At 32.0% G+C, this 22,250-nt stretch overlaps 3 protein-coding genes across 13 annotated transcripts; 2 read left to right on the top strand and 1 right to left on the bottom strand.

The window, feature by feature from the left end:
- The first annotated feature begins 1,938 nt into the window (after nucleotides 1-1,938).
- LOC112726269 (uncharacterized) lies at nucleotides 1,939-7,523 on the top strand. 4 transcript variants are annotated; one of them, XM_025775593.3, is made up of 8 exons: nucleotides 1,984-2,528; nucleotides 2,680-2,901; nucleotides 3,269-3,508; nucleotides 3,889-3,956; nucleotides 4,096-5,716; nucleotides 5,803-5,912; nucleotides 6,060-6,243; nucleotides 6,405-7,523. In XM_025775593.3, the coding sequence occupies exons 3-8, from the start codon at nucleotides 3,358-3,360 to the stop codon at nucleotides 6,989-6,991; spliced, it is 2,721 nt and encodes a 906-aa protein (XP_025631378.1). In that variant the 5' UTR covers nucleotides 1,984-2,528; nucleotides 2,680-2,901; nucleotides 3,269-3,357; the 3' UTR covers nucleotides 6,992-7,523. The 4 variants fall into 4 exon arrangements, with proteins under 4 accessions (XP_025631380.1, XP_029146299.1, XP_025631378.1 ...); XM_072208500.1 differs by having other exon boundaries at nucleotides 2,016-2,528; nucleotides 6,063-6,243; XM_025775595.3 differs by having other exon boundaries at nucleotides 1,939-2,901; nucleotides 6,063-6,243.
- Nucleotides 7,524-8,393: 870 nt separating this feature from the next.
- On the top strand, nucleotides 8,394-12,240 carry LOC112726267 (uncharacterized). 8 transcript variants are annotated; one of them, XM_072210016.1, is made up of 11 exons: nucleotides 8,394-8,666; nucleotides 8,744-8,881; nucleotides 8,960-8,992; nucleotides 9,076-9,177; nucleotides 9,282-9,366; nucleotides 10,338-10,542; nucleotides 10,645-10,723; nucleotides 10,803-10,889; nucleotides 11,180-11,321; nucleotides 11,456-11,518; nucleotides 11,978-12,240. In XM_072210016.1, exons 1-10 carry the CDS (start codon nucleotides 8,617-8,619, stop codon nucleotides 11,483-11,485), a joined length of 951 nt encoding a protein of 316 aa, XP_072066117.1. In that variant the 5' UTR covers nucleotides 8,394-8,616; the 3' UTR covers nucleotides 11,486-11,518; nucleotides 11,978-12,240. The 8 variants fall into 8 exon arrangements, 6 of the variants coding, with proteins under 6 accessions (XP_072066117.1, XP_072066119.1, XP_072066120.1 ...); XR_011868989.1 differs by having other exon boundaries at nucleotides 8,487-8,666; nucleotides 10,645-10,727; XR_011868990.1 differs by having other exon boundaries at nucleotides 8,487-8,666; nucleotides 10,645-10,727; nucleotides 11,450-11,518.
- Nucleotides 12,241-12,881: 641 nt separating this feature from the next.
- On the bottom strand, nucleotides 12,882-16,642 carry LOC112726266 (probable CoA ligase CCL5). The gene is made up of 6 exons (XM_025775588.3): nucleotides 15,640-16,642; nucleotides 14,442-14,912; nucleotides 13,943-14,088; nucleotides 13,762-13,829; nucleotides 13,207-13,309; nucleotides 12,882-13,120 (listed from the first exon to the last, which is right to left on the bottom strand). Exons 1-6 carry the CDS (start codon nucleotides 16,379-16,381, stop codon nucleotides 13,007-13,009), a joined length of 1,644 nt encoding a protein of 547 aa, XP_025631373.1. The 5' UTR covers nucleotides 16,382-16,642; the 3' UTR covers nucleotides 12,882-13,006.
- Nucleotides 16,643-22,250: the final 5,608 nt, after the last annotated feature.

The raw sequence follows: 22,250 nt of genomic DNA, 5'->3' as shown, positions 1-22,250 counted from the left end.
AATGAAAGTGTAAAATTATTAAAAAAATATAAGTAATGTAATTAAGTAATGAAAGTAAAATTACATTATTTAGAATGAAAGTGTAAAATTATAAAAAAAAAATTATAAATAATGTGATTAAGTAATGAAAGTAAAATTACATTATTTAGAATGAAAGTATAAAATTTATTTATTTATAAAAAAATTACATTACTTAAGTGTAAAATTATAAAAAAAAATAATTTATTTAGAATGAAAGTGTAAAATTATAAAAAAAATAATGTGATTAAGTAATAAAAGTAAAATTACATTATTAAAAATGAAAGTGTAAAAGTTATTTGTTTATAAAAAAAATTACATTACTTTAAATGTAAAATTATAAAAAAATTAATTTATTTAGAATGAAAGTGTAAAATTATTAAAAAAATTATAAGTAATGTGATTAAGAAATGAAAGTAAAATTACATTATTTAGAATGAAAGTGTAAAATTTATTTATTTATAAAAAAATTACATTACTTTAAGAATAAAATTATAAACAAATTAATTTATTTAGAATGAAAGTAATGTGATTAATTGTAATTTAAAAAATAATTGAATATTATGTATATTAAAAATTAAAATTATTGAAGGATAAAAATAAAATTTATTTTTATGTATCGTTTTTGTCCCCAATGTTTTCGTCCTATTTAAGTCCCTAACGTTTCAAAATCGTCTCAATTTTGTCCCGCCGTCAATTCTATTAACGGATCCTTAACCGTAGGACAACATTGAGTCAATTTTGAAACGTTAGGGACTTAAATAGGACGATTGAAACGTTAGGAACAACTTTGGGACTTACCCCAAACGTTTGGGACAAAAACGATACTTTACTCAAAAATAAAAATAAAATGGTTTCAAACTTGGTGCTCCTTATTAAATTAGAAACTAGCTTAATTAACAAGATTGTAGTCTAATGAAATAAAGAAATCAATTCTTCATATAGAAACAAAATATAAAAGCTTAGATAAGACTTAATTAAAGAGTGAGTTCTACTCCTTGTTTAAAATATTTTATGTTATCACCTAATTAGTTATTGTTTCATGATATGTTGTAAATCTTAAGATAATTGTCATAAAAATTAAATATTTTATTTCTATTTAATAATTAATAACATATGTAACTATTTTTTTAAATAAAATGTTATGTCTTCTTCATGTGTATGTAGTAGTTAATGATCTTGATTAAGTTGATAAATCTTTCATTTACTAACTATAATTTAGATCGCCAACGATCTATAACTTAAATAGTATAGTCTTCTTCAAGCATGGATCCAAGTAGAAGTAAGAGGGGTTATTTGTCCCCACAAAAAATTTGATAAAAAAATATAATTATATATAAATGTTAATATTTATTTTTTTATTATATTATATTTATTCCTAAAATAAATAAATAAATTAACTAAAAGAATAATAATAATTAGCTTCATGATACTAATTAATTAGAAGGTATTTAAAATATGTCTTAGAACATCAGTAGTTCATTTAAGCAAGAATCAAGAATTTAAATTTTATTTTGTATATATAATAATTTATTAGATAATGACAGGCTCTTAAATGAATTTCAGATCCACGACAGATTAATCCTTGATATATTATGTTAGAGTATACTATGAAAAAAAAAAGATAAAATAAAATATTTATACATAAATTTTATTTTATATATTTTTGCCCCATTGTTAATTTTTTCTAGATTCGTCTCTGGTCTTCTCATTCTCACTTAAAAGTAGCAAATTCGAGTCTTACTCATAATTTAAAAAAAAAATTATAATTTAGATCCACCCTAGTTTTCTTTTTCTCATTTTTTTCCCTTAATTTTTTAGCTACAAAAAACACCAACATAGGAAGACATGTTGTGTGGGGCCTTCAATCTAGCTAACTTCAACTGTCATATTTGTATTTGTATTTGTATTTGGTACCATAATCCTAATACTAATAATAATACTAAAAAGATTAATACCATTGTTGTAAAGCTTTCACTTTCCATCCTTCTCCAACCACACCAGTCACCACCATTTTTCTTTCTCTCCTTTTTCACTTTTTTTTTTCTTCTCAGAATCAGAATCATTCCTCAAAAATATTAGTGGGTCGGTGCTTTCATTTCCATTTTTCTTCATTTTTCGCTGTCAAACACACCCCCCATTTGCAAAAAGTCTCCATTTTCATTCGTGGTAAATAGAATATCAAGTGTTTTAATACAGAATTTTCCATTGAAAAAAAAGTATTTTTGAGTGTTAAAGTGAAGAGAATTCAGGTTGCTATCTAGTTGAGATTGAGATTGGAAAAAAAAAAACATACATACACACAAAAGATAAAAAAAGCTCCAAGCTTTCATCATACATTTTGGTTTTTCTTGGTGGAGGAGGAACATCATTGGGAATTTGGATTGCCCCTGTTCTGTTTGTTGATTTGCTTAAATGGTTCAATCAACTTTTGAAGGATATGAATTCATCACTTGGTGCAGCCATGGATTCTGCTGTGCATAGCTACTGATGGAGCTCATCATGAACTGGTGATTATAGAATTTGGATTTGTTTGAGTCACTGAACATTATTGAAGATAAGCTTGATCAATCTTCTCCGTCAAGTTTGATCAATATGCTGCAAGTGTTTGATTACATGCCAATTATAAAAGCTGAAGCCTTATTAATGGTTGTGTATCAGTTTGGACTTTTCTTTGAAGAGAGGAGAAGATGAGTGGGATTTATTTCAGCTTTCTCTGTGGAAACTTTTAGAATTCAGTAGAAACAAACAAGGTATTGATACCTTACCCTCCAAAGGAAGCGATGACTATGACTCCTTGAGCTTCACTCAGTTGAGAAACTTGGGGAGCTGAACTTGAATTCCTAGATTCTTTGTTTGATTCAAAAAGCCTCATAGTAGCAGGTACTTAGTTGCATCAATCTCAGTTTTTCCTATGCTAGTTTAGTTCTAGACTTCTAGCTACATGACTTAAATTGGTAACCACTCAATTTAGTTGGATCTTCTACTTGTTAAATTCTTGTTGTGTTTCTTGATTCAGTAGCCTCTAAATCTTACCATCCAATGATTGTTCTGTTTTACCTCACCAAGTTGATAATTTTCAATGATATATCTGTAGCTATGTTTGAATCCTCTCTATAAGTTTGCATAAAGAGCATTGTTCTTCATATACTTACTACAAAGCTATGGCATTAGATTTAAGGGAGTGATCATAGTGTTCTAATGATTTTTAACTACATATATTTGCTTAATGGTTTTGTTCATTGATCAGGTAGCATGATCTTACCAGTGAAGTGGTTCGGATGACGATTGTAATAAGGCCTAAAGACGAAAGAACGTAGTCAACTGTGCCCAATCATTATGGCAAAGAAGTCTCAGAGGCGCTCCATCCGGTATGAGAAAGACAAGTCAGGGTGTATGTGGGGCTTTATTAGTATGTTTGATTTCCGCCATGGTCACTCAACTCGCAAGTTGATTGCAGATAGAAGGCGAAGCAGCAAGCATGTTGTTGGTAAGAATGGTGTTAAACATTATAGTTTCATAGATCGGTGTTCCAAATAGTTGTGGAGTAATTGATGTTTTTCATTCCAAAAAATTTTCTAGAATGCTATAAAACTTTTCATCAGAACATACTTTCCCTATCTACAATCATGAATATTTCATTTTTTCTCACCTATGCATGCTGTACATGTATCTACATCAAATACTACTACCTTAAACTTCTTATACTTGTGACTAATTTTATCATAACTTCTTGTAGTATCTACAAATCATATTTGTGCAGGATAGCCTATCTATTATTATTGTGGAATATACTTGTGTGCAGCTGTGCTTGATTAAGAAAAATAAATCAATATCAATTATTAATTTAATTATTACTTTTTCCTTCAGGAGATGTGCCTTCTAAGAACAAGTTTGAGATGTTGAGCGATTTGGATGAAGTTTCTCATGGCAATTTTGTGAGTCTGGCCATCCCTTGTATTATTCAATTGAAACTCATTACAAGTGAAAGTTAACAAATTTTAGGAGACTAGAAGAATTCAGTTACTGCTACAAGGATGTTTGTGCATTTATTGATATCAATATGTCATGTTTCAGGACACTGGAGAGAGTAAGAGGCCAACAGTGAAAACTGGTGCTATTAAGCATAGTGTGAAGAAACTCATAGAAGAAGAGATGTTCATTGATCAAACCACAGAGAAGGATGTATATAATGCCAAAGTAGAACCAAATGGATCCAGGTTAAGATGTGAAGTTCCGCAGCAGACGGATTACAAAAGGAAAAAGAAATCTAGCAGTAAAAGCTGTGATATGGACATTGATAATCTGAATTTGGATGCAACCATGAAATCCAAGTACTTGCATAATCAACACTCTCGGCGGCAATCAAAAGATGATCTTGATCTGGATAACATAATTGAAGAGTTTTGTCACTTTAAAGAGTCTTGTTCTGTGAAGCATGGCAATGATAGAGGAGTTCATACTCAGTCAAACCAGAAGCATGCAATTTCTGAAAACATTGCAAGAGAGGTAATTCATGAATTTGTGAATCAGATGATACTGAATGGCAAAGATCTGGCAGAAGCTAGAAAATACCTTCATTCCCATGAACTTATGGAAGCACTTCAGTTTATAAGCTCAGACAAGGAATTGTTTCTTGCACTTCTACAAAACCCAAATTCACTTTTGTTGAAATGTATACAAGAGTTTGCGAAATCTCATGGGAGAGATAACAATGAATATAGTTCTGTTACTTGTTCCAACTTCACCGAACAAGATTTTAGAAATGTGGAACCAACAAGGGAGACTGTAAACCACAAGAAGCATAACTTCTTCAGGAAAAAAACAAAGTCTCAGCCGAAAAATCCAACAAATGAGAATGGCAAAACTGAGACTTCAAATAGAATTGTAATTCTGAAGCCTGGATCAATGGGGTTGCAAAGTTCTGAAACCAGAAACAACATTGCCTCATCCCTGCAATCTCATGATACTGCCAAACACAGTAGTCCTTCTGCAAGAGGTAGTTCACATTTTTCGCTTACAGATTTAAAAAACAAGTTGAAGCATGCAATGGGAAGAGAGAAACATGCAAATCCTGAAGGCATCTCAAAAAGATACCCTGCTGAATGTCAAAGGCCTAGCAACAAAGCCATTCTTAAAGACAATGTTGGAATGAGATCTCCTAACAAAGATCATTTCTTCCTTGAGAAAATTGCAAGGCCTACTAAACTGAAAGATCCGGAATTGATTGTCGAGCAAGAAACTGGTAGTTATAAAAAGAAAAGGGCCTCTCACTTATACACTGAGGCCAAGAAGCATCTGTCTGAGGTGATAGGTAGGAGTGATGAGAACATGGACATGTCGAGTAGGCAGATTTCCAAGACCCTTGGGAGAATTCTATCCCTTCCGGAGTACAACTTTTCGCCCCTTGGCAGTCCTTCAAGGCGTTGGGAGCATCATTTTTTGACTGAACAGACAAGATTTTCTACCTCGGATAAAACTTGGGAGGCTTATGACAATATGTCCCCCAAACAGGCAACCTTTGTGAATAATTTAGCTCAGGAAACTGATAATCCAGAGAAGCAGTCAAGTATACGTGACAGAAGCTCTAATAATTTAGTACGAGAAATTAAGTTGGAATCAAATTTTCCTGATGAACTTAGTCATGTTGATAAAGCAGAAGGCTATTGTGCTGTTAAAGACGAGATAGTTGTCGAAGGTAATGTTATCATTTAAGTAGTAGATGCATGCATGTTTGCATTTAGTCTATTACTTATGGAGTTTCTATAATTTATTTGTGTGCAGGTGATGTAGAATCTGAAAAAGAGATCAATATCTTGGAATCTTTCTCAGAACCAATTCACCTCAGCATTAGAAATGATGAACAGAGTTGTGATATCTTAGAAATTACTGAGGTCAATGCTTCACTCTAGTAATGTTTCATATTGCATTAAGTTTTTACACAAATCAATGGTTTGAGAATAAATTGATCTTTGTAATTATGTTGTATTCAATATCCACAAAACTGTATCTAAAGCCTAAACTATTATTTGTTCCTTCAGCAGGACGGTATAGGCGAAAACCAACAATCTACCCCACCATCATCATCTCAGTCCTCATTCACAAAGAAAACTGAAGAGCTAGAAAGTGGTGCAGAAATGTGTGGGAGGCCAAGTCCTGTATCTGTTTTTGATACACCATTCATAGAGGATGAAATCAGCCCCAGTTACTCCGAATATCAACCTAGTAAGAATTCCTGCACTAGTGCTATCTGTGGATGCAAATTTAATTCTTAAGGAGGTTGCTATATCATGCTTCTCTTGACAATGCATAACACATGGTAGCATACCTTTTTCTGATTGCTATATTTATTTTAATCTAACATCACATTCATTCTTGATTTTCAGTTCAAGTAGCAGTACGGCCGCTAAATATTGAATTCGAAGAACAAGACTATTCACCTGTGAACCAAATCCAGAAAGGAAAATATTGCCTTGAAGAAAATGAATTGATATACAAGTACATCAAATCAGTCCTGCAAGCCTCTGAATTGACTATGGATCAATTATTGATGAAATGCCATTCCTCGGATAAGATACTAGATCCTTCATTGTTTGATCAGGAAGAGCTTCCAGCAAACCAGCTTTGCCATGATCAGAAGCTTCTTTATGACTGTATCAATGAAGTTCTGATGGAGGTTTGTTGGCATTACTTTGCTGTCTCACCTTTTGTATCCTTTGTGAAGAATCTTAGCATAAGGCCAAGTCCAAATATGAAAGTGGTTATTGTCAAGGTTTGGGAAGCAATGTGCTGGCATTTCCTTCCCTTACCCCCGCCTCGAACTTTGGACAAAATTGTCAGGAAAGACATGGAAAAAAGTAGCATGTGGATGGATCTTCGGTTTGATGCTGAAGCCGTTGGTTTCGAAATGGGTGAGATCATTCTTGCAGAACTCATGGAGGATACAATATTGAGTTGTACATATCTGGACTGATGGAAAGCAATGGAGTAGAGCGAAATGGGACGAAATGATATTGGATTAGACATTCTGATGCTTCAAACTGTTGTCAGTTTCGATTCGAATTGAAGGACAAGAAGAGTGGAAGCAATGTGTAAATGATTACTGATTTACTGACTACTTCTTGTTCTTGCCACCTTTTATGTCCTTCAAAGCTTCATTCATGGCATTTCTGAGATAGTAAATAGTTAAAATGGTTAGTGAAGATACTCGAATATGGGCAAGAAGTGAAAGGGAAGCAAGTTGCAACTGCTTCTTGCAAAAGTAGAAACAAAATTCTTGTCTTTAGAGTGACAAAGTATGAGTTTTCTTGGGACCAAAGGTGTTTGATTGTAGATTCTGTGGAGTTTGATTTTCTGGTTAATTTAGTTGGTGTGTGCTATAATTTTGTTTGGTAATCATCCTTACTTGTTTTGTATATTTTATTTTTGATCAAGTTGTTGAATTTACTAAGCTTTAAAATTTTAACTTTGAAGTTAGTACTATACTAATGAGTAATGATTATCTCTGCTATGCTCATTCTTTTTATCAAATACAAATAAAAATAACTAAAAAAACAAATAAGTCTTTGAATATTTACACTTTGTACATATTAATTTTTGAAGGAAAAAATAAAAGTTTTCCACTATTACAGACGTATAAAAGTTATGTTCAAATTAAATCATTTTACCGTCATGATAAAAATTAATACGGTAATATTATGTCCATATCTGTTATCACAAAGAATTTTATTAGTAGTTTTTTTTTCAAAGATTAATATATAAGGGTTATACTAAGTATATACCAAAATCAGTCATTAAAGTCAGTTATTAGTATAAAATAGATACTGAAATATAAATACATATTAAAAAAATATTAAACTACACATGTATTTACAGGTGGCTAATTTTAGTGACTAATTTTGGTATACAAATAATATTTTCTAATATATAAATATTGAAAAGTCTATTTGTCATTTTACTTTAAAAATATGAAAAATAAAAATGGTCTGGTTAACTAAAAAAAAGTAAACGATAAATAAGTCCTTGATTTTTTATTCCGAAGATAAATAAGTCTTCGACTAAATAAAAATTCAATAACATCGCTCACTTTTAAGAGTGAGGCATCTAAGTCCCTTTAAAGGATTAATTTATCTTTATATATTTTGAATGAAAAACTAAAAATTTATTTGTCCTTGTATATTTTAAGCGAAAGAATTTAAATATTTAAATATTAAATATTTTCTTAAAAAAAGTTAGTAACTTATTTATATTTTTTTGAAAAAAAGAGATTTTTTTTGTGAATAGAAAAAGAACGGATTGATTTCCCACGTGCCCATGTCAAAGCGAAGGCGTATAGGGCGGGGCTAAAAAGTAAAAACAAAACTATAAAAGAGTTTGAAACTGAGAGGAGGGATCTCCCGGGAATGGATCCTCTCAATTGTTAAAAAAAAATTGAGAGTGTAAAGTGTGATTTCTAACCTTTTATTGTTCTCTCTCTCATATTTATTTCTGGACCCATTTATAAAATTAATGGTGGGAGATCACACTTTACTCCCTCAATTGTTAAAAAAAAATTGAGAGGATTTTCCCGGATCTCCCCCTTCGTCTTTCGCATCTGACATGTCATCGGCAAATTCGTTCTCATCAGGAAGAAGCTTTTCGCCGTCAAAGTGAGTAGATGCCCTCATTTAGAATATCAACTCCATTCATATCTACTTCATCAATTTTTCCTTCTTATCCTTCACAGAGATGACAAACAAGAAATTCTTGACACGGCATCATCAGCAGCATCACCTCCTCGTTATGATCCACTCAATCCTCGTTATGAACCAGGCATTCTCGATACAATTTACAAGGATCTTCCACCTCCTTCTCCCCAACCTAAGTCCGTACTTGCATTGCATGCCCTAATTTTTATATATCTCACTGCAATTCAGTTAATATAATTTATTGTCCTTCACAGAGATGAGATATCTCCCAAACCAAAGGCTTCTAAGTGAGTACATGCCCTAATTTAGATGAGATATCAATATCAATTCCATTCATATACATTCATTCTTAATTAATTGTCCTTCACAGATATGTGACACCAAAAATTTTTAGCAATATACCATCACCATCAGCAATAGCAGCCAGAGTCCCCTATGCAGGCTATACTCTTACTGAACCAAATCCGCCCAAGTATCTTAATGCAATTCAAATTAACATTTAATACATATTCAATGCAATTCAAATTAACATTTAATACATATTCTTAATCACTTCTCCCTTATCACCCTTTACAGAGAAGAGATACAAGGGATTTTTGAGCGTCGTTGTCATTGGCATATTTTGGCTATGAAACACTACAATGACACACGAAAGGAAGGGGTTAGTTCATTTTCTTCTCATCTAATTATTAAAAAGTGGAAGCTGTGAAGTTGATAGTTGAGAACTATTAAGTGCATGCTTGGGCGCCATTATTTTGTTAAAAAAAAAATCTTTTTTCAATGAAAAAAGATCTTATTTTATTTTTAAGGTGTTTGGCAAATTTCTAGTAGTAAAAGTAAAAGCACTAGTAAAATCAAAAAAAGATCTTTTTTGAGAAGCTGTAATTTACATCTTTTTTTAAAAGATCTTTTTTCCTTAAAAAAAAGATGTTTTTCATGTAATAAATAAACAAAAAAGTACTTTTATATTGTTATACCCAAACATAATTGATTGATAAAAAGACCTTTTTACATGAGATATCCAAACATAAAATTACTTTTACTTCTCTATAAGATCTTTTAAAAAAAGATAACTCGAAAAAAGATTTTTTCTTAAAAGCTCACCCAAACAAGCCCTAAATAATTTGATAGATTTAACTAAATTGTCATCTATAGACTCTCAAGCTATCAACTTGCGAAGTTGACTCCACCTGAGTTTCCACCTTAATAAAACTCTAAATGGCAGCATACATACTCAAACCTGTTGAAATATTATAAAATAAAGGTCTAAGTAGTCAAGCTAATGGACTAGACAAGACACAAACATTTTGTTTCCTTTGTTCCTCTAACATGTATGTTTCCCTGCTGCCACAAGATTACAAGCTCCATCACCATCACCCACAACTTGAACTACATCTTCCTTCTAGCATGTTGCTTCATGATTTGTTCTTTCACAATTTTAGATGTCCCTTCCTTCCCTTTACTAACAAATGACTCCATTCTCCCCTTATGCACCACCATCTCCATTTCAAAACACTCAGCATTGTTCGATTTTTTCCTATGTGAAACATGTTTCTACTTAATGTAGAGCCTACCTTTTTTCGTTATATTAATGTTTTTTCAAAAAATTCTTCGTTACTATCTATTTTGTAGGAAGATGAGTATAAGCTTTCGACGTCCTCGATTCCCAAGAGAATGGTTCAACCTTATATTCCTCTTGGCTTCCTTCATAAGTTGATGTGGGAGGGGAAGCCTATATCAACCGAAAAGTCCGATTCCGCCAAGTATTTTTTTGGTGCAGTCCATGAAATGAATCCTGATGAAATGCACGTAGCATATGCCAAACGACTTAAACTAGGTATCTTAAATGAATTTCTCTAGTCTTTTCTCCCTCTTGATAACTTTACTTTTACCATCACGAATTATTGAACACATTGACTCCCCCACCTTTTCCTGGCAGATCGTTTCTTGGATCTTAGTCCTGCTCAACTTCCTACACGCTGTGAGAGATGTGATATTAAGGATCATGATGACTTTAGGCAAGTCTGTGTCAATTAACTTGTGTTTTATTTTATTTTTTTCTTTTTACTATAAAGTTTTGTTGTTTTGTAATTGAAGGCAAAGAGATCAAGATTTAGAGGACCGAGTGAAAAAAAATGCCTCTATGTCTTTCTGTCTTGGATCCAGCTTCAGAGATGGACTCGAGTAAGAAATAACAAATTTTTGTTCATATATTGATTGATGTTCTAAACATTTAGTTGTTCTTTTTAAGTCTATCCTTTAATTGTTGCCTCTTCGTTTTTATGTTTTCTTGTGGTGTCAATTCCTCATGTATAAGCAGTTAAGTACACTCATGCATATTGGTAAAGATTGAATCCCTCTTATTCTTTTCAAGTTCTAACATTGTTCATCTATGTTAAGGTCATTTCTCAAGCGTATGTAAACTAAAAAAATTGCTGGTCAAAACTGTATTTGTTTAAATTGTTTTTAAGTAGAATCACACCAGCTAGGGACTCCAACCGTTATGAAGGTGGTGGTATGGAAGAAGAGATGCACAAAAAGAATTGTGATGATGCTGGTGTTATTGAAGATGAGACACCCAAAAAGAAGGCAAATTTTGAAGAAGGCTCGGAGAAGGTGAAGAAGCAATTTCATGCTTTTCTTCGTTTTTTTATTGTTTTGTATTTCTATATATGTGCTAATTCTAGAACACCATTCTTGAGAAAATAATCTTCATGGTGACATTTGGCCAATTTCCATTGTAGCTACAGTTACAGGGCAACCCTTTTGGCAGGAGATGATGAAACCAAATCGTGCAGTAGATATTATTTATGGTGTGTGGTCACCAACAACTTCGCTGCATCTTTTAAGCACTTTTTAACATTTTACTGTTCAATCCCGCTACGTTACCAACAATATTTCTGCCAACTTCTGCCAACTCTTGTTTATGACTGTATTTAATGAAAGTGTCTTTGTGGATGTGTCTAATAAAAATGTATTTTTTATAAATGTGTCTAATAGAAATGTTTTTATAGATGTATTTCTTAGATGTGTCTCTTTATACATATGTTTAAAATATAATAATTAATTATTATTGGTAATAAGTTGGCAGATAATATATTGGTACCCTATACTTTTCCTTTACTGTTTGATTAGTTGCATTATCCTACACGAGGTTAATCATCCTGTTAACTCTCCTCAACATTAATATTTCTTTATGATTTGTGCATATCTGTTTCTATTTTGTTCTTGTTTTTCTTCTCTTTGCTTATTTCTTATTCTTGAAATTGCAGTCCCTATATGAGCAGTGAGCCATCTAAAGAATAATAGAAGGAACGAATTCAAGATCTAGTATAGAATAAGGAGGTGTGCTATGATTTTGTTTGATTAATGATAATCATCCTTACCTGTTTTTTATACTTTATTTTTTGGTCATGATGTCGAATTTACAAGCCTGGAATTACCAAGGTTTGAACTTAGTACGAATGATTATATGTAGTGTGCACATTCGTTTTATTAAATTCAAATAAAAATATTGAAAACATATTAATTATAAGGCCATGACCATGAGTATTCCTTACTAATCTTATTTTTCAGTTATTTAACTCCTTTATCTTACTAAATTCCATATTAGTCAGATTAGCATACACACAAGAACTGAGATCATTAATTTAACACATACCATTAATCCCCTCTGACACTATCTATAATCTGAGAAACCATTGACACTACGGTGTTATGAATGCACATTTAGCTACCTGTGGTTAGACTATTAATATTTCTTTTCTTGCATTTGAATTAATGACAAACAAAATTTATTATTTTTTTAATATTTGATCAATTTTAAATCTTAAATACTAAATTTTAAATTTTAATAATATAAAAGTAAGACATTAATTCAAAAGTATATTTAAAAAATTGTATTAAACAACATTAATGTGACTTTTCATAAGTAAAAAGCTCAGAAAAAAGTTGTTGAAGCTTTTCAAACAAACTCAAAGTGTTAATTAATATTGATAAAAAATATTAGTCTCTAATATTTTTATTTTTGAACTAATACTATTTTTTTCACTAAAAGTATTATTCCATAACATTCTCGTTTTTAAATTAAGCACTAATAAGTCGATTTAAATTAAATGTGATAATTGAATTTTCTTAAAGGAACACTAGATATGAACATTATCTTGAGAAAACAAATTAGGAACATACGTACATTATTACTTTTTATTAATCTCCTGAAAAAAGTATATAAACAAGGCATAATAACTAAAATTGCAGGAGAGCCATACATATCCCGAATAAAAAAAATGTTAAAAGTGTTTTCAGAGTTTAGAGGTTGCGAGGTTGATGAGATCCCTCCTTAGAATCTTGCCAGATGGATTTTTGGGTACGGAAGATATAAAAGCGACCTTTCTAATTCTCTTGTATGGAGCCACCTGCATGCATCACACACAAGATATAAAGTAACTGAGACTCTCACAAAAATGAAAAAAGGAATGCTTAGAGTTAATTGGATTCAAACCTGTTTTGCCACAAAATCCATCACTTCCTTCTCCGAAATGCTGCTTCCAGCCTTTCTTACAACATATGCCATTGGAAACTGCCCAGCCTCCTTATCTGGAAACCTGATGCACGGAACATGAATAATGAATGAATTATGCTCTTTTAGGTAGCATTTGGTGGAGAGACAGACACAGAAAAACTGAGATTGAGAGACTGAGACTAAGAGACAGAGATTGAAATAAATTTCAATATTCTGTTTTGTGTAAAATGGGAGACAGAAATTAAAACAAGAATGAAACTCTACTTTAATTTGCACAAAAGATAAAATTAGAATTAATTAATTGAAATGAGGGTATTTTAAATATAAAATGTTATTAAAGTTTCGGTCTCTATTTCTAAAAATTTTAGTTCCCTATATCTCCACTTTTTGGAGGTACTGAAATACTAAAATTTTGAAGACAGAGACAGAAATTTTGGTAACAATCTCTGAACTAACAAACATGATACTGAGTCTTAGTCTCTATTTCAGTACCTCAAAACAAACGCTACCTAACGAATGAAACACTAGACTTACGGAATGACAGCAGCATCAGCAATGTCTGGATGTGTGAGCAACAAGGCCTCTAGTTCTGCTGGAGGCACCTAAAATATTGAGAATAACAACACAATGCATGTGAATGAAATGTGAAATAAAGGTACAAATTCATTGTCTTCTTATGAAAACAATAATTGACAACAAATATGAAGAGTTATACCTGATATCCCTTGTACTTGATGAGCTCTTTCAACCTATCCACAATAAATATGAAGCCATCATTGTCGATGAAGCAAACATCCCCTGTTCTTAACCATCCTTCTGAATCAAGCGTAGACGCCGTTGCTTCCTCGTTACTGAAATAACCTGCATGCATGCGCCATCACCGTCACTCTTAACACTTTCGTCCACTAATATGTTTCAACTTTCAACTTTCAATGAATAAAAAAAAGACTCATTTTTACTCCAAGTTAATTAAATAAATAAATAAGATTGCCTTATGATATATCAATGCGCACGCTATATTATGGTAGGGCCAAGGAATCCACTAGCTCTTAAATCTTAATGATAAATCATAATCAATCCATATTAAGAAATTCCAAGTTTACCCCCTCAAAAGGATAAAGAAATTCCAAAGTCCAAAAACAGCTAAAACTAAAAACGTTAAGAAAGAGAGAAAAAGTTGACTAGGAAAAGCACTAACTAACCTAGTAACGTACCTTTCATGATGGTGGGACCCCTGAGCCAGAGCTCACCGGTCCGGTTCACGGGAAGGGCGAGCCCGGAGTCAGGGTCGACAATCTTAGCCTGGGTTCCAGGAGAGAGGAGCCCCGCCGTACCGTACCTGCGGCTCTCTTCCAAGGAGTCGGTGGAAGCACCAACTCCGGTGGACTCCGTCAAGCCATAACCCTGAAGAATGGTCACGTTCGGATACTTCTCCACGAAGCCTTCTATCACCTCTTTACTCAGCGGAGCTCCACCCGAAAGCACCGAATGCAAAGACCTCAAATCGTACTTCCCCTTAATCGCGTCGGCGTTGTTGAGCATCGCTACCAGAATCGGCGGCACCAGCGGCAGGTACGTCGCCTTGTACCTCTCTATCGCCGACAACATGTCGTGCATCTCGAACTTTGACAGCACCACGATTGTGGCCCCCGCCGCCAGAAGTCCCGTCGCAAACGCCACCAGCCCTGTTATTAACACAGTTAGTTTCTATCTATCTTTTATTTTCAACTGGATACAGTTAAGAACTAATTCGTCACAGATTTTAAAGTTTTATTTAAAGTTCTGTTGCTAGTCAATAATTTATCCTAACGCTCATTTAAGACGAAGAATAATTTGGTACTCGATTTAGTGCATGTTTGGGCGCCATTATTTTGTTAAAAAGATCTTTTTTCAATGAAAAAAGATCTTTTTTTATTTTTTAACGTGTTTAGCAAATTTCTAGTAGTAAAAGTAAAAGCACTAGTAAAATCAAAAAAGATCTTTTTTGAGAAGCTGTAATTTACATCTTTTTTTAAAAGATCTTTTTTCCTTAAAAAAAAGATGTTTTTCATGTAATAAATAAACAAAAAAGTACTTTTATATTGTTATACCCAAACATAATTGATTGATAAAAAGACCTTTTTACATGAGATATCCAAACATAAAATTACTTTTACTTCTCTATAAGATCTTTTAAAAAAAGATAACTCGAAAAAAGATCTTTTTTAAAAAACTCACCCAAACAAGTCCTTAATTAAGCAAGCGTCATATTTATCAACTATAACTCAAATGACATAGTGTTTCTGTGTTTATCTAAAATCTTATTTCTAAAGAAAAAAAAAGGTCAAATTCAAATTCCACGGTATATGCATGTAATAATTTGTTAGCTAAGAATACCTTCTAAAGAAAAAATAGTGAGTTAGTAGTTACTACCGTATATATGGAACATCGGGACAGTGCAGATGAAGGTCTGGCTATCCTCGATGTTGAATCTGCCGAGAACGATCTGCACCATAGCCATGAGGTTGCGGTGAGAAGACACGACGCCCTTGCTGGGCCCGGTGGTGCCGGAAGAGTAGAGCAGGGTGGCCGTGTCGTCCTGGTTGACTCGCTCTTTGACTCGGCTTGAGCTGCTTTCTTTCTCCATCATGCGGCTCAGGGTGGTGACGGCTGAAGGGAAGCTGCTGCTGGTGTCGGCCTCCATGAGGATGATCGGGAGCGAGGGGGAGGCGGCGGCGATTTTCGAGGCCAGGGGAGGGATGGTGAAGGCGATGCGAGGCTTGGAGTCGTTGATTTGCTTGCGGATTTCGGCGGCGGTGTTGAGAGGGTTGGTGGTGGTGATGATGGCGCCGAGGGACATGACGGCGAGGCAGACGACGGGGAAGTAGATGCTGTTTGGGGAGAGGAGGAGGACGACGTTGCCCTTGCGGATGCCGAGGTCGTAGAGGGAGGAGGCGACGGCGTCCACAGCTCGCCAGAGTTGGTGGAAGGTGAAGTGGTTGCCGGTGGCGGCGTCGATGAAGGCGATCCTGGCATGGTGGGCGTGTGATGAGATGAAGGTGGTGACGTCCAAGGATGGGTTCTGTGGAAGTGGAAGTGGCTTCCTTTTGCTGTAGAAGACTGAGTTTGAGCTGCAGAACCCACTTCTTGGATCTATATCTCTTCCTTCCTCCATTTTTGATCGCTCTCTCTTTCTTTCTTTCTTTGTTTTTTTTTGTTTCTGTATCAGATTATTAAATAAGGGAATAATTTATATTCTTCCTTTGGGAATTGAGATCCAATCAAAATTAAGTACCACGTTATTCATATGTCTCATTACTATATATATTTACTACTTTTCATATTAACATTACGTTTATTTTGTGTTTTTTATTGAATAAAAAAAAGTTCTGTGCTATGCATGTGGAAATTTTTATTCATGCAAAGAAAATACCTTATTATTTTATTCACAATGAACAGGTAATTAATTGCAGATATTTGTTATGATATTTAAATTTTGGAAAATATTATTTGTATATCAAAATCAGTCACTAAAATTAACTACTAAATAAATACATATGTAATTTAATTTATTTTTAGTGTATATTTATATTTTAACATATATTTTATATTAGACGAACTTTGATAAGCTGATTTTAGTGTACACACAGTATAACCTTATAATTTTACTTATAAAGTTTAAAAGTAAAAGAATGAATATCATGTTCCTCTAATTTTAGACAAATTAAATTTTTATTAGCAGCTATTTAGGTAGGTGCACCTGTGACCCGTGGACTGTGGTTGTTAAAACTTTGACTCTTCCAAGTTAGAGAGTGGACCGACCAATTAAATGCCCACATTCATATTTAAATATTGAATAAAATGATAAATAAATCTAAAAATTTATATATTAAATAAATTAATTTTTTTAAAAAATATTAATAAAATTATTTATGATTATAGACATAGATAAATTAGTTAAATTAAGATTTTTTTACTTTAATTGTAAAAGTATTTTAGAAGTAACGTATCTATATTTATTATTTTATTAGTATTTTTTAAGAGAATAATGTATCTCACGTGTTACTTTACTCTTAAATATATACATACTGAGCAGGGAACGATGAAGACGGAAAGGCCAGAGACGTGGTCACTTTTGTTTCCTCATTTAAGTTTGTCATAAAAAAATCGTTATAATATAATAGAATTGAATAATTGGAATAAATTAAATTTTTAATCAATTATTATGTTTAAAATGAAAAAAAAAATCAGAAGACCAATGTTTTTTTTTAATATTAGTCAATTTGACCAACATTTTATTTGTATATATCTAAACTTTCAAATTTAAAATTTACATTAAATATTTAGAATATTAATCAATTTTATTAGTTATATAGTATATTACTCTAAAATGAATTCTATACAATTAATATAACGTTATTTTTATATTTGGAATGATTTCTTATTTTAGAATAACACATACAAAGAAATTTGTCAATATAAAATAAAATTAATGAACTTTTGTGTATGGATTTTAATATGCAAGATGTTGGAGCTCTTATCAACCAGGTTTTATCTATATATATATATATATATAATGCTCTACATTCATATAAAAAATGCATTCAAGTTATCCAAGTAATATTGGTCAAACGCTTTCTCTTTCCTCCTCACTCATTTGTCATACATGCGCTACATATAACATGCTGTAGCTTAAAGCTTTGCTCAACGTAAACCTTCTGCTGCAACGTAAATCTTCTTCTCTGCTCGCGTCTTTTCTTCACTTTCTTCTTTATTGATCTGCATTGCTTTCATCGTTCTCCTCTAGTCGCGTTCATCTCCTTGTTTTTTTCTTTCGATCTAGTTACGTTGCATTTATTTTCTTCATATTTTTCTTTGTTTTCTTCTTCGATCTGCACTTCTGAATTGAAACAATGAATGCATGACTCAACTTCAAACCAGTTGAATAGGAGCAATTTGGATTATTCTTCTTAAACGAATCAAACTGACGAAGTTTGGATTATTCAATTTTGAATCGAATTGAATAGAATGCAATTGCTAATTTGAATTGAATTGAATTTGAATTGAATGGACGGAGGTGTACTGAATTGAGTTGAATTGGATTGAATTGATAATCTGTAAATTGTAGGCAGAGCTGTTTGAATTTGATTTTATATAATGGATTAGTTTCGTTCACTCAGTACTATACAATTGTTTCACCATGGGTACGTGTTTTGGTTCATTATGCAGAAAGCTGTTCGAATTTGATTTTATATAATGGATGGATTATGTTTCGTTCACTCAGTACTATACAATTAGGGATTGGATAAAATAAGGAACGAAATGAATTTGAATTGAATGGACGGAGGTGTACTATATTGAATTGAATTGGATTGAATTGATAATCTGTAAATTGTAGGCAGAGCTGATTGAATTTGATTTTATATAATGGATTATGTTTCGTTCACTCAGTACTATACAATTGTTTCACCATGAATACGCGTTCGGTTCATTATGCAGAAAGTTTTTCGAATTTGATTTTATATAATGGATTATGTTTCGTTTCGTTCACTCAATACTATACAATTATTTCACCATAAGTACGTGTTCGGTTCATTATACAGAAAGATGTTCGAATTTGAATTTATATAATGGATAATGTTCCATTCATTTAGTACTATACAATTGTTTCACCATAATAACATGTTCGGTTCATTTCTGTTCTGCACAATTCAAAACTCTTCTTTCTCACATTCTACTGCTTCTTCACAAGAGAGAGAAAGTGGAAAAGATAAAAAAATACAACAGCAACAACAACAAAAGAATGACGATAAGGAGAAAACACGTGAAGAAGAAGAAACGCGAAAAATAAGGAGAAGAATGAGGAGGAGGAGGAACGCGAAGAAGAAGGCGAAGAAGAAGCCGCTCCGTGCGTAAACGAGCGTGAGAAGGAGAAGAAGCAGCGTTGGGCAAGAGCAGTTTCGTATGTGTTAGGCGCGTGTATTTTACGTTTCATTTAATGATATTGGATTTTTTTAGTGTTGGACCAACTTGAATGAATTTGGATACAAAATTACAGGATGGATGTGTAGCATTACTATATATATATATAGAGCTAAACAAGAAATTAAAGTGAATTTTTTGAACTGATTTTTTTCACAAAATAAAACTAAAATTACAACTAAATGTATTATTTTCAAATAAAAATAGAAGATCAAAAACAACAAAGATTTTTAGGATGTGTAAATTATATATCTGATTAAAATTACTGTGAAAATTATAACATAACAAACAAAAGAGCACATTTCCAAAAATAAATTTTAAAAAGATTGAAAATGGAAAAATGATAGTTTACAAATCCAAAAAATATGGATGAAACTATGTAAAAATCTATTAAATCTTTTGTTTCCAAAAAAGTAACTATATTTAATAGTCAAATAGATGCTTCAAATATAACTTAGTCATATTATGTAAAATTCAAGACAAATAAACAAAAATTTATAAATTTTAGAATAAACACTCAACTCGACACTTGTTTATTTTTTTAAAAGACATGCCGATATTTATAAAAAATAAAAAAGATATTTTGACCCCTAATAAAATTATTTTGAAACAATATAATTTTTTTACTAAAAAATTTGTTAAATAGTAATAAAAATTAATATTATAAGAGTTTTATTTATAAATTTATGAAAATTTTAAATCCTACGGAATTCTTTCCAATAATAAGATCATCTACAATCACTACTATTACTACCATTTTTGTCATCATTATATTATAACTTCTATTTTTATTACTTCAATTCTGCAATCATATCCTATTATTATCATTATCTCTTCTATTACTATCAACACCAATAACAACACTATTAACATTATTATTCTCCTCTTGTATGACTGTTTTTAACTTTTAAGATTTTTGTATTGTAATTATTTTTTCTTTTTGTAACATTATTCTCAACAATAGTTACTATTAGATTAATAGTGGCGTGGGTTCGGGTTTCTTTTCTATCTTTTCTGTGGAATAGAAACAAGCTTGAAAGCTTTGCTCCTAAAAGAGGGATTTGTCAAGAGAATCCTATATCCTCTTATTTATTTGCCATTTATATGGAGTGCTTGTCTGGGATTATTGTTAATCAGGTCAAGTTTGGGATTCAGTTGCAATCACTAAAAGGGATCCCTGGATCTCTCATTTAATATTTGCAGGTGATTTACTACTGTTTTGTAAAGTTAAGAAGACTCAGGTGCTAGTTATTATGCATGCTCTCAATACTTGCTACAAAGTTTCTGGCATAAAGATTAATTTGGATAAATCTAAAGCCTTGTGTTCAAAGAATGTCAGTAACATGAGGAATGACTTATTTACGGGCATATCTTTGATTCGGTTTGTGCAGAATTTGGACAAATATCTTAGGGTTAACATGCACCATTCCAGAGCTAATTGACTCTCCTTTAATCATTTCATTGATAAGATACATGAAAGACTTGCTAATTGAAAGGGTAGACTACTTAATAGAGCGAGAAGACTTTGCCTCATTAATTCAATGACGGCATCTATTCTTATCTATCACATGTAAGTTAATTTTTTCCTAAATAGTGTCATTAATGATATTTCTAAATTGATGTGGCAGTTTTTATGAAAAGCGAAGGTGGAGGAAAGGAGTTTGAATCTGACGAATTGTTGTTCTTGGCGGGTTGTTGGTAGATTTGACGAGAATGAAATAATGATATTTTTAATTCAAATGATCCGTGGACTCGTGGAGTATTGATAAAGTGATATCTTTTATTCGCTTTTCAGTTAAAGAACTACATAAAATTAACACCTTTCAATAGACTTATACTCCTTTTTTTATTTTAACGTGGTCTCCTGTCTAAAATCGATCAAGGTGAATTGTGATGCTAGTAGTTTTGGATATACGATTAGTTTTGGTTGTGTCTTGCGTAATTGTTCGAGTGCTTGGTTGCGTGGGTATACGAGTGTCCTGTTTTTGACGCCTATTTTTTATGGTGAACTTTTTGCAATTTAGAGGTAGGGCTGGCAATCTATACCCTACCCGCGGGTACCCAATCCGAACCAACCCGTTCGAGTAGGGTGGGGTGCGGTGCGAGTTCACCCGTACCCTACCCTACCTACCCGCACCCCTAATATATATATATATATATATATATATATATATATATATATATATATATATATATATATATATATATATATATATTATGAAAAAAGTGAGTGTTGAATCCATGATATTTCTCTTATAAAAGTTTGAAATAATCACTAAACTAATTGATGATCATATTATTTGTAATTTTATGCTAAATTTCTTTAAGATTTTATTATTTTTAATTTTAATTTGAACTTAGTTTTTTATTTTCTATTTTATTAATATGTATGAAATTTGGAATGGTTAAATTTTATATTTGCTTAAAATTTTGTTATTTTTTTAAGGGTAGGATCGAGTATGGTAAGGTTTAGAACTTTAGAGTGCAAGTAGGATTAGGATCGAGAAATTTTCAATTCGTGATTAGGATAGGATAGAATTTAAAAAAAAAAAAATTCAACCCGCAGATAGAGTTAAAGTAAAACCTAAATTTTATCCTACTCTACCCATTGCCAACCCTAAGAATTTAATCTTAACGTAAAAAGTGAGATGTAGAAATGTTATCTGTAAAACCAATTGTCCAAAAGCCTACATTCTTATTAAAGACAAAAATATTGCTGGTCAAAGCACACATCACGACTTGATAAGCAAGATTTTGAATGTTATGAAATGTAGATTGAAAGTGGAAATTAATTTGATACAAAGGAATCCCAACTGCGTTACGGATTATATGACCAAATTTGCAACTACCAAATGAGATTTTGATCAAATGGGATGCTTAGTAAGTTACTGTTAGAATATAATTAAAATTAATTATGATCAATTAGCATTATTTAGCATATCTGAATATTTATTATAGAATATTATGTTTTTATTATTTCAATTCTTTTAACACCTATAAATATCCTTTTATATTGTATCATTCTAGACAACTAAAATACACTTAATAATATATAAATCTTT

Source organism: Arachis hypogaea, chromosome 12, assembly GCF_003086295.3.
Source record: "Arachis hypogaea cultivar Tifrunner chromosome 12, arahy.Tifrunner.gnm2.J5K5, whole genome shotgun sequence".
In the NCBI taxonomy this organism is placed as follows: domain Eukaryota; kingdom Viridiplantae; phylum Streptophyta; class Magnoliopsida; order Fabales; family Fabaceae; genus Arachis; species Arachis hypogaea.
The sequence above is the reverse complement of the archived record's forward strand: the minus strand, read 5'-3'. Positions and strand labels throughout refer to the sequence as shown.